Raw genomic sequence first — 15,981 nt, 5'->3', positions numbered from 1 at the left:
AGTCTCAAAGTTTTTTTTAAAATAACTCGAAAAACATATATACTGCCAACTTCCTCGGAAAACTCTGCCACATTCAACCATGGTCACGGTGGCAGGTCTTTTCATCTGCCCTTGTGCTGCCTTGTCATAACTGCTGCAAAACACTCCCAAACCTTTTCACATCTGTGCCTGAAAATTCAGCAGGCAATGAAAAGTTGGGATGAACAACCCAATAAACTTGATTGGGTTGTTAACGAGCTTAATAGCTTGTTAATTAGTTATTTCAAAATGGCAGGCAGGTTGCCGATTTCCACGTCCACTTGCCTTCTGTAATTTGGGAGACTAGTGTGGTGATGTTGTATTGCCACCACAATGTCATCACACCATATTTGATGTTCGTGTGGGGTATGGGGGTCACTCAGTTTGTAAATGTAAAATCCAGCCCACCATCTTCTAAATATCTATACCAAAGAAAAAGCTGAAAATTCAGGAAACGTACATTTCTAAAATAATTTTCTGTTTTCTTTTCGAAATGATTACATCTGTCATTTCCTTTCGTTGCTGTAAAGCCTGTTTCTCTCAAGCCTTTTCGCAAAGCTCAGACCTACCATCATTCAGCCTTCTGACTCTTCTCTGAACTGCTCTAGTCCCTCAATATCTCCCTGTGGTTTACCTCTCCCTCGTCAACAAGTGCTATGTAAATTCAAGTTACAGACCTGATTTGTTTTATGCAGATGAAGAGGTTCTAAATGCCGGCAGAGGCCCAAATCCAGAAGTCCCATTCCTGAACCTGGCCGGGGGGGGCGGGGGTGTAAATGGGGCGGCTTGTAAATCGCACATTGTGGTTCCTGGCAGCAGCTATCCATTTAATTCCGCATCTGCCTTCATTCATGTGATTTTGGTGAAGTAGGTGAATGAATCCCAAATTGTGCAGATTAGAACTGGTGGAAGCAGGTCTGAATCTTGTGAATGTGTTTGGATAGCCAGATTTGGAGATGTAAAGCACCCTTTTGAATATAGTCCTGGGACTCCTTTGGGGTAATTTAGGTACCCTTTGGGATTGTTTAAAAAATAGAAAGGGTTGTGTGCAAGAAGTTCATAAATTTAGTTGAACTGTCAAAGAACCATCAAAACTCAATAGAACTGTCAAAGCTGTCAATGAATTTAACTCTGCTGGGCTTTAAATTTTAAAAAATCAATGCCTGCAATTTCAGTCAGTTGACATAGTTCCAAGGGCAACCCTTATAGGATTTATACTGTAGGACTGATTTTACAGCCTAACATTATCACAGTGGGATGTCTGTTAAGTGAGAAGCTTGACAGCTCCAACTGGTAATAGAATGGAAATGTTTGTTTTCCTAAGGGATTAATTGAAGGAATTTCAATGATAGTAACTTCACCGATAGACACACAGCTTTATTTTGTGTTGGTACAGTGGTTAGCACTGCTGCCTCACAGCGCCAGGGATCCATGTTCAATTCCAGCCTTGGGTTACTGTCTGTGTGGAGTTTACACTTTCTCCCCATGTCTGTGTGGGTTTCCTCCCATAGTCCAAAGGTGGGCAGGTTAGGTGGATTGGCCATGCTAAATTGTCCCCGAGTGTCCAAAAATGAGCAGGATATGTGGAGCCTAGGTTGGTGCAGATTCGATGGGGCCCAATGGCCTCCTTTTGCACTGTAGGGATTCTATGGTTTTTGAGGTATGCCCATGGTGGATACTAGGTAAATTGGCATGGAGGGGGTAAGTGCAAAGGGTGGTGGGTGCATGGGTTGGCATTATGCCAGCATATGGGCTATAAAGGGACATGGGGATTTGGGGTAATGGATTGACGTACTGAGTATGAGGGACATGTAATGGCATGAAGGGCCACAGGGAGGGTAGAGAGTGGCATGAGGTGGCATAAATTGTCCTGTATGGGGCATGCAGAGTGTGTGGGGGAGTGAGGCATGCAAAGCTGTTTTTTGTTTTGTTTTTTTTCAGTAAATTCCACCAAGTGCAGAGACAGGCCTCCGCTCAGCCTGCCTCCAAAGTAGGTATCCTGTACTCTCATTGTGCGGGTGACGGGTCCAAATTCTAATCCAGCCCATCGCCCCTGCACCACCCCCACCCATCCAATAAGAAAATCTGATCTACTGTGCCTCTTTATAACCTAAATTGTGTTGGCAAAGTCGGAAAATGTCCAGTCTCTATGCACCTGATGGAGGGACCAAAAATTTGAGCCATGGGGCTGAATTCTCCGCACCCCAACACCGAAATGGTGTTTTTCGGGCGCAAAATTGGTTTCGCTTTTTCTCTTCCCCCCCCCCCCCCCCGAAAGTTGGCGTACTCGGGAATATGCTGCGCCGAGTATCCACGCATGAGGCCCGCACCGCTATTCTCCGTCCCCGACCGGCCAAATTCCCAACAGTGTCGTTCTAACGTGGTCCTGCCGTTCTGGAACCTCTCATGGCGGCTGCGGACTCAGTCCAGGGCCACCACAGTTGTGGAGGGCAGGGGGGGCTTCATTCGGGACTGGGGGCTATGTGTTCGGGCGGTCCGGAGCGGCCGATGTGGGGGACTATTTCGGCGGTCCAGGTCCACGGGCTACCGCTGTGTACATGCGTGGCCTCTGACCCGGACGTGCGGAGGGCCGTATTGGCAGCTAGAACTGTGAGCTCTACGACAGCTGCCTGCTCGCAAGACAGTGAATCTATGGCCTTTTGATGTCCATTTTCCTGCTGTTATAGACCACAGTTTTCACAACAGCATGGGGACATAGTCCCAAATACGGAGAATCCATCCCATGATCTCAGGGGGCAGAATTGGACACCATATACAAGGTTGGTCTGACAAGTGAACATTACAGTTTAACCATGGAATCCTGCCACAGACTCAAAGTTGCCATATATAATTTCTATACGCCTCTCTGGTTTTCATTTTTGATTTGGCAAATTACCAATTTTAAAATTTCATGTATAGTTGAGGAATTCTGAATAATTATTTGCATTCAAATAAGCTATTATAATAGCCATCAACTGACAGTAATTTGTTGAGTAACTATTTAGCAGAATTCTTTGAAAATATTTTTATTCAAGGCTTTTTACCTATATACACAAAATATCAGAAGACCAAACCACCAACCTGAACCAACAACCACAAATCCCCAACCTGCCCTGATACCAGCACCCCACCACATCCTACCTTCCCTATTTATACCCCTTGAACCCCAAACCCCCCCACAATCCCCCACCTCCACCCCACCCACCCTGCTGACCCCTTAATTCTCCTTGAAGAAATCAATGAGCTGTTTTCACCTCCGGTGAACCCCTCTATCGACCCCCGCAGAGCGAACTTGTCCTAACCGCAGGAATTCTGCCAGGTCACTCATCCACACCCCTGCCTTCAGCGGCTCCAAGTCCCGTCAACACAACCAAACCTGTCTCCGGGCTATAAGGGAGACTGGACTCCTGGATCTTCCAACACCCCAAACATAGCCATCTCCAGACTCTGGGCCACCCCCACACCCAGAACCTCAGACATAACATCTGAGAACCCCTGCCAGAACCCCTCAGTCTTGGATACACCTAAAGCATGTGGATGTGATTCGCGACCCCCCCCCCCCCCCCTCTCACACCTCCCACACCTGCTCATCCTCGCCACCATCATGTGGACCCTATGCACCACCTTAAACTGGATGAGGCTTAACCTTGCACACGTTCACGCAAGGCGTCTAACCACATCCCACCCCGCACCTCCCCTCCCAGCTCCTCCTCCCACTTGCACTTCACCTCCTCCACTAGAGCACCCTGCCTCTCTATCAATTCCTTGTAAATATTTGACACCTTCCCTTCCCTTACATCGTCCTCCGACAACAACTTGTTCTGCAACACCGGAGTTGGCAGCCCTGGGAAGGACGGCACTTCTCTCCTCACGAAATCCCTCAACTGCAGGTAGCTAAAGCCATTCCCCTTGAGCAACTCATACAATTCCTCAACTCCTCCAGTCTGCAAATCTGCCCCCTATAAACAGGTCCCGAAAGAACTCTATCCTCACCTGCTGCCACCCCTGGAACCTGGCATCTAGCCCCACCAGCGCGAACTGAAGGTTGTCACATTTTGGCGGCCACAACAACATGCTCTTTAGTCCAAAGTGTTGTCTGCACTGGCTCCCCATCCGCTTCGCCAAAACCACCACTGTGCTCACTGAGTACCTAACCGTCGACAACGGAAGAGGTGCCAACAGTGCCTCCAAACTCCCCCCTACGTGACGCCACCTCCATCCGCCCCCAAACCAATCACGAGAACCTGGGCAACACCATCATTTTCACTGTCTGCATGTGCCTAGCCAGTCAGAGCGGCAATATATCCCACTTTTTAACATCCACCTTCATTTCCTCTGCCAATCGTGCCAAGTTCAGTTTGTATAGCTGGTCCCAACTCTGCGTCATCTGGATATTTTGCATATTCTAAAGCTATCAAGCTGTATGTGGTGCTAGGCTAATTAGTTTTAGTGCATTCTTTATATCATCTTCTTTGGCAATCACTCGCTAACGAGTATGATTGTCCACCTCAGAAACTCCTTGTTATTGATCATGGGTTCTGTGGATCCTTGTGTGGCTGATAAGCCTGATCTTAGAGTCGCATCTTCGACCGTATACTTGGCAGGTGTTTCTGGGAGGTGGAGTTGGTCCTTGGACTCGAGATCACTAGTATTCCTTTCTCCGGCTTCTTTTCTGGGCTTCTTCTTGCCGTTGGGTGTCCTCAAAGAATTGCATCCCTTCAATCAGGAGGTTCCTCCAAGTAGGTCGCCTCTGAGCCAGTGTCTCCTAGGCGTTGACGGTTATATTGCATTTCTTGAGGTAGGCCTTCAAGGTGTTCTCCAAACACTTCGTTTGTCCTCTTCTTGTTTGGGAGCCTTCCTTGAACTGGGCAAGATTTGCTTTGGCAGTCAGGACTCTAGCATCTTAAGTACATGGCCTACCCAGCAGAATTGGTTTTGGATGATCATGTCCCCAATGCTGGTTCCCTTGGATCCTTCAAAGATGTTGATATAATTTTGCCTGTCCTCCCAGCTGATGCAGAGAACCCATTTCAGAAAGCGTTGATGGTAAATTAATGGGAGAATATTTATCAGTATATTTTTTGTTTTCTAGTAAAACCTGATTTGTATTAATATAACGTTCATAGAACCGATATGCCAGTGTTTGCATTCCATTTTACCATGCACCCACTGTACTTCATCCCATCCTATGCCCATATTCCCTTTTCCCCTCATGTCTTTATATAACTTGCTCTTAAATACACCTGTGCTATTTGCATGAACCACTAGTTTTGATGGTGAGTTATCCTGGGGAGACACGGACTTAACAAATTTTTAAAATTCACTTTACAAATACTCAATACCTCTTAGACTGAAGGAAGTGTTAAAAACTACAGTATTAATTTTAATCCTGGAGAAGCTTAAGGAACCTCCTAGTTGCATTAAATCTTTGCATATGCAAGAGTGTGAATAGTTTAAATTTGTACAATGGAAACCTAATTTACATTATTTTCAAAGTACAGATCTATTTACAGATCTCACTGGAACGAAGGAGGTTGAGGGGCGACCTGATAGAGGTCTACAAAATTATGAGGGGCATAGACAGAGTAGATAGTCAGAGGCTTTTCCCCGGGGTAGAGGGGTCAATTACTAGGGGGCATAGGTTTAAGGTGAGAGGGGCAAGGTTTAGAGTAGATGTACGAGGCAAGTCTTTTTACACCAAGAGTAGTGGGTGCCTGGAACTCGCTACCGGAGGAGGTGGTGGAGCAGGGATGATAGTGACATTTAAGGGGCATCTTGACAAATACATGAATAGGATGGGAATAGAGGGATACGGACCCAGGAAGTGTAGAAGATTGTAGTTTAGTCGGGCAGCATGGTCGGCACGGGCTTGGAGGGCCGAAGGGCCTGTTCCTGTGCTGTATATTTCTTTGTTCTTTGTTTGTTCTATTTACACTGGAGTTTGTTACTGAAATGGTTTTTATTTGTTTAAAGATCAGATACAAATAAGTTGCTTTGTGCTAACTATAATATTTTGCTATTTCAAATGATTGCACTGGCAGCTGTTATCTAAATTTTGCTATAAATAAATACTTTGTTTATTGAAGCTCTGGTTGTCTAAATATTAAATAATAAACAAGTAAGCCTTCTAAATTTTGGAACAGTCACCCAAGGTAACAAATGAAGAGAAGCAATTATTCTTCTATTCCTTCTTTAAGATGAAGTTGGCCATGTATCAAGATACCCCATCTCCCTCTGGACACTAGATTTTTTTGTTTTATACTTTTTTTATGCATAGATAATTCTTCTGCATAGATAATTCTTTTTATAATTTAGGTTTAAGTTAGCCTTCATAATTTCTTTTAGAAAAATGCTCCTCCACTTTACAGTTGAAACCTGTTTGAAGAGTTTTGAAGAGAAAAATGCTCCTCCACTTTACAGTTGAAACCTGTTTGAAGAGTTTTTAAGTTTTATTAGAAATATGTTCTCATACACAACTGCTGTTGTTATTTGTGGACTTCCTTAAAACCTAAGGTGCAAACAATAAAAGATGGGTACCTGATACAAAATGTGGGTTCCACCTGTAAAGTCACCATAGTCCCAAAAGCTGCTTTCCCATTCGAGGGGGGAGAGCTGATTGGTGCTGATTGAACTTGAGGCAAGGCGCAAGGTTGAGAAGGCAGGCCTCAGTGAATAACTTCAGCCGGCATGGGAATTGAACCCATGCTGTTGGCCTTGCTCTGCATCACAAACCAGCTGTCTAGCCAACTGAGCTAAACCTTTACCCCATATCGCACATGTAGATGTTCAGCTTATAGTCGTTGCTAGTACAGATGAGTGTAAGACAAAAAGCTTCACCAGCATGTCTTTTTTCAGTACTCCTGTTCACCTTAGCTCAGTGGTAGCACTCTCACTTGAATTTAATAATGGTGGGATCAAGCCTGTTCCAGTTCACAATCTAGGCCAGCATTTCAGTGTGGTATTAAGATATTGCCTTTTGGATGGCATGCTCAACTGAACAAGAAACTTGTGCTTCAGGCCCCTTCAGAGTAACATAAAAGATCCAGTGAAACATTTTTTGAACAGCAGAGTGTCCTGACCAGATCCCTCCCTCAAACAACTTTGCCAAAACAGATTCACTGGCTATTCATATTATTGCTGTTTGTAGGATTTTGCTGTGCACTGATTGACTGCTGTGAATAATTGCTGTAATTGCCTGTCAAACACTGACATTTTTGTAACTCAAGAGAAAGGAAAATTCTATTAGTTATGGAAGTACGTTATACCTTAAGTATAAGTATAATGCATTTCAATATTGATCTTTAACAATACTTATAACGTTTAGAAGTATAAGTAATTAAATTAATTATATAATGACCTGCGATATTCCAGGCATTATTTGTGTAAATCTGCCTTTTTAAGCATCTGATCTTTTATTGTGTTGGTCTTTTTCTAAAAATAGATATTAATTCTGATGTACCTGGGATTTGCATTCAATTTGCTGTTTGTCAGGGGAAATCAAAATGTATAACAATCTGGAACAACTGTCACCTGATGTTGTATTACAGATGTAAAGTGAGAAACATTAGTACTACCACTGATGTATGTGAAGTGTAATTTAACAATTCTAAAAATGCCCCATTAGTATTAGCTTGAATGATGTTTAATAATGTTATGTTGACTTAATTTATGAATCTAAAATTAATGTTTTTACATGTGTACTGACATTTTATAATTTTAATTAGAATTGTTTGCTTTTCTCTTAGGCTTTCACAGAGACACAGAAGAAGAGGTTGTTGTCGTGGAAACAGCAGGTTCAGAAGCTCTTTAGATCTTTCCCCCGGAAATCCCTCTTGGATATGCCAGGCTATCGACAGCAAAGAAGGTGTGTTTTCATATTTATCTTCACAATTTTGGATCTATTCATTTTAAATCCATTTATCATTCCTAACTAATGTGCCTTTTATATAATAATATAATACAATTGTGAGGTGAACAAAAAAGAAACATCTGCATTTCCATTTTCTTTTGGTCTTGCTCTTCGAATTAGTGCAAACAATGTAAAGTTCTGTAACTTGTCAAGTATCCGCCAAATAAAAAAATGCCCTGTTATTGCTTACATATCCCTAATATTCATAGCGTTAATGATTCTGGAGGGAATTGCATTGTGCATATTTTTACATTTTTAAATTGATCATTAATATATCAACTTGTTGGTTGTTTTGGTTCATGTAATCAAGAATAGTCAAGTGTTCAATTTAATGGCGTATTTGTTACTCTGCAAAAAAAAAAAGTGAATTGATATTTAAGGAATTTTGCGCAACACTAATTGCAAGTAAATTTGTCTTCATGCTTATAATGTAGTTTTTGGTATTAGGCCTGTTTTCTATCACTTTAATGAATGGTTACTTTGTTATCAAGTGCATTCTTATTATTGATCAATTTAGTCTTGTTTACGATTGTTCTTTGGGATTAAAATTGTAGATTAATCTAACAAACATGCAGGAGTATAGTAAATTGCAATTTTAGGGCAGGTAGAGTAATTGAATAAGATTGTACTATTCAAATAATTTAAATAGTTTTTAGAATTTCTACATATGAACAACAGAGATAATATAGCTTAAAAATCATTGCAAATTCTTAGTCATTTGCAAAACGGTGTTGAAGATTTTGCAGTTATCTAATGTGTTCAACTGGACAAAATCTTCTCTTGCATTTAATTTTTTTCCAACTGGCTTGGGTACTTTGCTGATTTTTTTTTCACATTATATTGATAAAATCTCACTAACTTGAGGTGTTTTGTTTCCAGATGACCTTTTTGTGAAATTATTGATTAATTAATCAAGAGAAACTCAAATGTTTGGAGCAAAACTGCATTGAAATGTCATATTATTGATTGATTTTATAGTAATTACAATTCCGTAATTCTGAGAGTTATTCTCAGTGGGTCATGTCGAGAAAATTGCTCATTCACTCTAAAGAAGTCAATAATAATCAAAAAACAAAATGTCTGCACGCTTTTGCACTTTATTTTTTCACGTCTGTCTCCATCATATTTTCATTAGTCAACAGAGACAAATGTAACCAATGAACATCAATAGAGAAACAGTCAATGATCACTCCTAACTAACAATTGTTTTAGACATCTTACCTTCCTCTGCAACCTTTCCGTATCAACCCAGCAAATTCCAGAGGGAAACCTAATTAAAAGGAAATTTGAATGTAGAACTATTGTAATGAACCCATTTCCTAACATTGACAACAAGGTCCCAAAACCTTGCTTGCAATGGCTTATGACTTTATTAAATGTCAATGTGTTTCTAGATGTAAACCAAGAAATGCAAAATACTCTATCAAATGTGTATTTCGCTTATGAAATCAAGGAGAATAGGTTGGGTGGTGTGACTTACATTTGCATACTCGGCTGTTTTCTGCCAAGTCATTTAGCTTGGAAGGTATAATATATATATACCATTTTCTTTCAATTGACGTTTAAAAGAAGTTCTACAGTCATAATAATTAAGATATGTTTCTTTTTGAACCATGAACTTTCTCGCTGAATGTTCCATGTGCCAGTCATATGTTTGTGCATTATCTCTTTCTGCACAAGTGCATATAGATTCTCTTAATTTACTAATTAAAGCTAAACATTGCTTTTCCTTTATGTTCTTTGTAGCTTGATAATTAGTTATAAAATACGTTCACTTTTATTAGAGAATTTGATAATTACTTGGAAATTGCAATTTGCGAGCAGGCCATCTAACCCAACAAGTCTACCTTTCACATAAGCAGTGACCTGAATGCAATTGTTCCCATTGGTGAAAGAATTGAGAAACTGATGGCACCAATTTAAGGTGATTGGTAAAAGAAACCATAGCGACATGAGGGATAACCTTTCACACAGTGAGTGGTTAGGATCTGGAATGCTAAGGAGTAAGACCAGCTGTGTGTTGCTCTTGCAAAGAGCTGCCACAATTGAAATGGGCCAAATGGCCTCTTCCTTTCATTCTATGATAATGTAATGTACAAACCATGTTAGTAATCGATGTTTGCACATTCTCCCTGTGTTTGCGTGGGTTTAGCCCCCACAACCCAAAGATGTGCAGGCTAGGTGGACTGGCCACACTAAATTGCCCCATAATTGGAAAAAATGAATTGGGTACTCTAAATTCATATTAATAAAAAAATGTTAGTAATCGATTCAAATTTGGTCGTTATATCAATCGTATCCTCAAGTCTCCATGTATAAAAAAATAATTATCTTGATCTTTGTCCTAAGCCTCTTTAGATCCCATCATCTACACCTTCAATCACTGGAAACATGACTATCTATTCTGTCCCATACCCCAGATTCTAAACATCCATATCAAATCACCTGAGAATCATGTTGTTCTAATGAAAACAGCCCTAATTTTTCAAGTCCTGATTGATATTTTCCCACAAGAGGCACCATTCTAATTAATCTTTGCTCTATTTTCTCTAACACCATTGTTCTTATAACGTAGAACCCAAAATTGCACTAGCACGCAAAAGACATTGTATTTCATCTACTTTTTGTATTTCCAATAGCTTATCAATATCTGTCTCCTTTGCTACTCCAAAGTATTTATTATGCATATTTTAATATTTTCTGTAAAGTTGGATACCACGCCCTCTACTCTTTATTCAAATCATTGACGTATGAAGTGAACCGAAGTGATCCCAGAACAAAACACTGTGGGGCACTGCTACCCATATCCAACTACTCTGAGAAACTGCCCTTAACTACTTACTGTTTGCCAAGTTAGCATCCGCAATTTGAAACACTCATCCTGCAGGAACATCACACATGTTAGATAACAATCTTTGTGACTAAAATACTTTAATTTCAGTTAAACTACTCTGATCCTCTTTCCTCTATTCTCTTTACTGTTTCTCCTGACAAATTTCTGTTCATGGAAATGCTAGTTCAATTGTGCTACCATCTCATTCCTTTTCCCATGTATTCCGCCTGTGAATTATTTTTGGATTCCTACCAAATTCAACCAGAAAATGATTTCAGTTGCTAAATTAGCTCAACTAAAGTAGGTTAATATTATGGTCATCTGTTACCTGTTAACTGCCAATTGGCTAGTGATTTTACAAATTTAAATTTTCAACATTCAGAGGGAAACAGCACACACACCGAACTGAAGTTATAGACCTTATTTCTTTTTGACTTGCTGCAGGATATCTGTCGGGGCTTTAATAATTTTACGTCAGTTTTTTCATTGCAGTTCTTAATTTGTAAATGTTAAGACTGAATGTTGTATTTACCTATCTGTTCTTTACATAGCTGGGGTTTTAGTCAGTCCAACTCCCTACCAGCAGCTGGATCTGTGGGTGGAGGAATGGGTAGACGAACTCAACGCCAATTTCAGATGCCCCCTCGAAATATGCCCACAGCTCGTCTGGGTCTTATGGGCCCCAGTGGACTTATGAGTGCCCCACAGCGTAGTACAACCAGCAATCCTGCCATATTAAAGCAAGGGAGACAGGTTTGTTCAAGTCTTTTTGCCTTTTGTATTGCACAAGATTTGTAAGTATGCATTCTTAGAAATGTGTTCATTTAAGTGCAATTTTTGTTTAGCAAACAACAAAGGGGCAGAAAAATAAGACTGTTTAACTACATTTGCTAAAGCTGGATTGGAAATATTTATCAGGTTTTCCTGACTTGTGAACTTTTCTGTTCCTTTTTAAAAAGAGCCAGTGAGAGCAGTCTACAGGCAATTCCTGGTTTTCCTCACTTTGGTGTATAGAGATACTGAAACAGAATGATGAAAATATGGAAGAACAGATTTGGCTTCTCTGAGAATAGGAGAAGCCAAGGATCTTATGTACAGAATTGAGTTGTTAAACCGATGCATTCAGAGAGTGTAGATGTAAAACAATGAATGAAATTTGTACGGATGGTAAGCTCTGGGGTAGTAGACGTAAAATGTACAACAGATTTTAAATGCCGACAGTTTCTCTATCTTAGAGACAGTATTAATTTTGTAATATATGGCTTGTATTTCCACAGAACCTATGGTTTGCTAACCCTGGAGGAAGTAACAGTATGCCAAGTCGAACGCATAGTTCAGTACAGCGTACCCGCTCATTGCCAGTACATACATCACCACAAACTATGCTGATGTTCCAGCAGCAAGGTGAGTAGGAGAAGCTAAGCAGATGCCTTTCTATACATGGACACATTAACATCAACACTTGTTAATGCTTGGGAAAGGTTGAGCCTCAATTGTCACAATGAATTCCTCTTGACTTATAAAAAGTTTATTTCTACACCCACCCTCCACCACATAGCCAGCATTTAGCCGGTTGGCTCAAATCCAGAATATGCAAACCCTAGTCTACTATAGCTTGAGCAATTCATTTCTGACGCTAGTCAGATTACTGGATTGATTAAATCACAGACATCGGTGGTGGTATTTGTCCCTATAAATAACAGGTTGACTATGCTGGATCTTTACTTAGCTTTCCACCGTGAGCTTTATGTTACAGCTGGAATTCTATTGCGTTATTGCAACTACAACAAACCTTTCTATTTTTAAAGAATGTCGCGTAACAGATGCATCATGGAAGATATTCAGCTGAAAAGTATTGATTATTTTAATACTAACATACAAAATAGGAGCAGAAGTAGGCCATTCAGCCCCTCGAGCCTGCTCCGTCATGCAATAAGATCGCGGCTGATCTGTTTATGTTGAATTCCACATTCCTCATCTATCCCTGATAGCCTTTGATTCCCTTGTTTAACAAGATTATTTCAACCTCCCCCTGAGAGGAAACAATCTTCTTCCTCTCTGTCCTGTAAGGATGACCCCTAATTTTAAAACAGTGTCCCCTAGTTCTGGACTCACTCACAAGAGGAAACATTCTTTCAACGTCCATCTCGTCAATACTAGGCACTTGCGTACTTCAACCAAGTCACCCCTTACTCTCCTAAACTCCAGCAGAAATAAGTCCAGCCTTGTTCCAACCTATCATCTTGAGGCAACCTGCTCATTCCAGGTATCAATCGAGTGAACCGCCTCCTACGCATATACATCATTCCTTGCATAAGGAAACTAAAACTGCACACCATATTCGAGATGCGGTCTCACCAATGCCCTGTATAACTGGAGTATAACATCCTTATTTTAATGTTCACGCTCTCTTGTAATAAAGGGTAGCTTTCCATTAACTTTTTTGATTACATGCTGCATCTGCATACAAACCTTTGTGGCTCATGCACAAGAGCACCTAAATCCCTCTGCACTTCGACATTCTGCAGTCATTCGCCATTTAAGTAATACTCTGCCTATATATTCTTCCTTCCAAAGTGAACAACTTCACACTTTCTCAAATTGAGACTCTGACTGCCAGAATTTTGTCCCCTCCGTCAACCCATTTGTATCCATGCAAATTTAGCTGCCATACCTTCGCTCCCCATATCTTACATCATTGATTTAAATTTTAAAAATATTGAGACCCCAGCCCAGACCCCTGTGGGACTCCATGTGCCATATCCTGCCAATCAGACAAAGACCCATTTGTGCATACTCTTCTCTGCTAGCTAACAATTCTTCAACCCAGGCTAATATGTTACCCCCTACACCATGAGCTTAACACCAACGCATCTGCTATCTCATTAGACACCTCTTTAAGACCCTAGGATGACCCGGAGACTTGTCAGCCTGCAACTCCATCAGTTTACTCAGTACTGCTTCCCTTGTGATTATAATTTCCCCAGGTTCCTCTCTCTCCTCCACCTGATTTACAGCTATTTACTGGAATGTTTCTATAGTGAATACAGAATCACAGAATTGTTACAATGCAAAAGGAGGTTGCATCATGTCTTTACTGGCTCTCCAAATGAGTATTGTGAGTTAGTGCCATTACCCTGACTTTTCCCCATACTCCTGCACATTGTTTCTATTCAAGTAACCATCTGATGCCCTCTTAAATGCCTTCATTGAACCTGCCCCCAGCATACCTCCAGATCCGAACCACTCATTGTGTGAAAAAGTTCTTTCTCACATCACGTTGGCTTCATTACAAATCACTTTAAATATGTGCGCTCTCATTCTTGATCCTTTTACGAGCAGGAACAGTTTATCCCGATCTACTCTGTCCTGCACCCTCATGATTTTGAACAATTCTGTCAAATCTCCTCTCCAAGGAGAACCGTTCCAAAAATTCCAATCTATCCTCATAAGAACCGTTCTTATGAACCTCTTCTGTACTCCAATGTGTTCACTTCCTTAATGTGGCATCCAGAACTGTACACACCTCAATTTGCTTTTCCCTATATTAAATTACACCTGCCATTTCTCCACTCAATGATCATTCTTGTCAAGACCATTGTGAATTTATGTACATTGATGATCATTATTTTGCCACTGCTCCCAATTTAAATTTGTCTGTAAATTTGACAACTTTAGATACGATTCCTTACTCTGAATAATTGATAAAAATTATAAACCACAACAGTTCCAACACTGAACAATCCGATATTTCAATGGTAAACCAGCTAGCAATCGTGTACCTGCCCATGCGTGACTGTTCATTGGCAGACAACCAATTGTTAATCCACTTGAATGCATTTACACCGATCACATTCATTTAAATCCTAGCCTGTTATGTGGGACAGAGTAAAATACCTTGCTAAAATGTAGATAAATGGTATCTACTATTACTCTCGTATCTATTAGCTCATTCATTTCTTCAAAGAAGTCCAATGAATCAATCAAACTTGACCTACCACTCCTAAAACCAAAACTTTCAGATTAGCTCCTGTCCAACACAATGCTTCCTTAGATCAAAAGAATAAAGGCAGATATTAAATGCAGTGATTTGAAGGGTGGCATGGTGACACAGTGGTTAGCATTGCTGCCTCACAGCACTGAGAACCTGGGTTCAATCCCAGCCCCAGGTCACTGTCCGTGTGGAATTTGCATATGAGGTGCCTGTCTACGTGGGTCTCGCCCTCAACTTGCACACCTCCACGGCTTCCAGGAGGGTCTCCAGCTTAGCGTCCCTGAACCATGGCGCTGCTCTCCTTCCATACAGGCTGGAGGGTCAGCCACCCAACAGGCCGAGGAGGAGGAGGTGCCGCATGAGACCCGGCGTGTACCGGCACTGCATGTCGTTCGAGGACCTGCCGGACCAGGCAGGCAGACGGAGACTGCGGATGAGCAGAGGGACTGTGCGACACACCTGCCAGATGATGGCACACCTGGCACCACGGGTATGAGGGAGGACACCCACTCCCGGTGACTGTTAAGGTGACGGTCGCCCTGATCGTTGATGCGACGGGGTCCTTCCAGGCCACTGACTCCATCATCATGGAGAAGGTCGTGCACAACTGCAGGGAGCAGGAGAAGACCGGAGGGGGATCACCAGACCTGCGGCTCTTCACCATGCCCGAGCAGAGGGCACTGGACGCATCCCAGTCCCCGAGGGAGGCGGCCCAGTCCCCGAGGGAGGTGGCCCAGTCGGCGGTGTAGGGGATCAGGGGCTGTGGGTCTGGGATGTGGTGTGCGTGCCCTTGTGCCCCCCCCCCCCCCCCCAAAAGTCGGTGAACAGTGTCACGATCAGGGCGTCCTGTGCGTACTGGCCCTGGCGATAGCGTCGTGAGGCCTCCCGTGCCTGCCTGGGTCCGATCACTCCTCCTCCTAGTCAGGCGAGGCCTGCTCCTTCCTCCACATGCTTCTCCTCCAGCACATTGCCCCTCTGCTGTATTGTTGAGGATGCAGAAGGCCACCATGATGTGGGCGACCCTTTCAGCCTCTTGCTGGAGGACCCCTCCAGAATGGTCGAGAACGACCACACCCCTGGTTGCTGTAAAGGCATCATTGGATTGGGTCTCCGCATCGGTCTGTGGCCTCCAGTTAGGCTTCATTGGCCACAATCGCAGCGAGTAACCCCTGTCGCCCAGCAGCCAACTCTGCAGCCAGGAGGGGGGGATCAAACATCGGGGATCAC

General features: G+C 42.1%; 1 protein-coding gene across 5 annotated transcripts in view; it reads left to right on the top strand.

Annotated features, from left to right (window-relative positions):
* Positions 1–15,981, top strand: part of samd4a (sterile alpha motif domain containing 4A) — a 273,565-nt gene that overhangs the window by 208,327 nt on the left and 49,257 nt on the right. For all 5 annotated transcript variants that reach the window (XM_072489709.1, XM_072489710.1, XM_072489706.1 and 2 more), the window contains 3 exons: positions 7,764–7,882; positions 11,312–11,513; positions 12,038–12,164. In XM_072489709.1, coding sequence (XP_072345810.1) covers positions 7,764–7,882; positions 11,312–11,513; positions 12,038–12,164 — 448 coding nt within the window. The remainder of the gene's footprint in view (positions 1–7,763; positions 7,883–11,311; positions 11,514–12,037; positions 12,165–15,981) is intronic.

The sequence above is a fragment of the Scyliorhinus torazame genome, chromosome 2 (genome assembly GCF_047496885.1).
Source record: "Scyliorhinus torazame isolate Kashiwa2021f chromosome 2, sScyTor2.1, whole genome shotgun sequence".
NCBI classification, from domain to species: domain Eukaryota; kingdom Metazoa; phylum Chordata; class Chondrichthyes; order Carcharhiniformes; family Scyliorhinidae; genus Scyliorhinus; species Scyliorhinus torazame.
The sequence above is the reverse complement of the archived record's forward strand: the minus strand, read 5'-3'. Positions and strand labels throughout refer to the sequence as shown.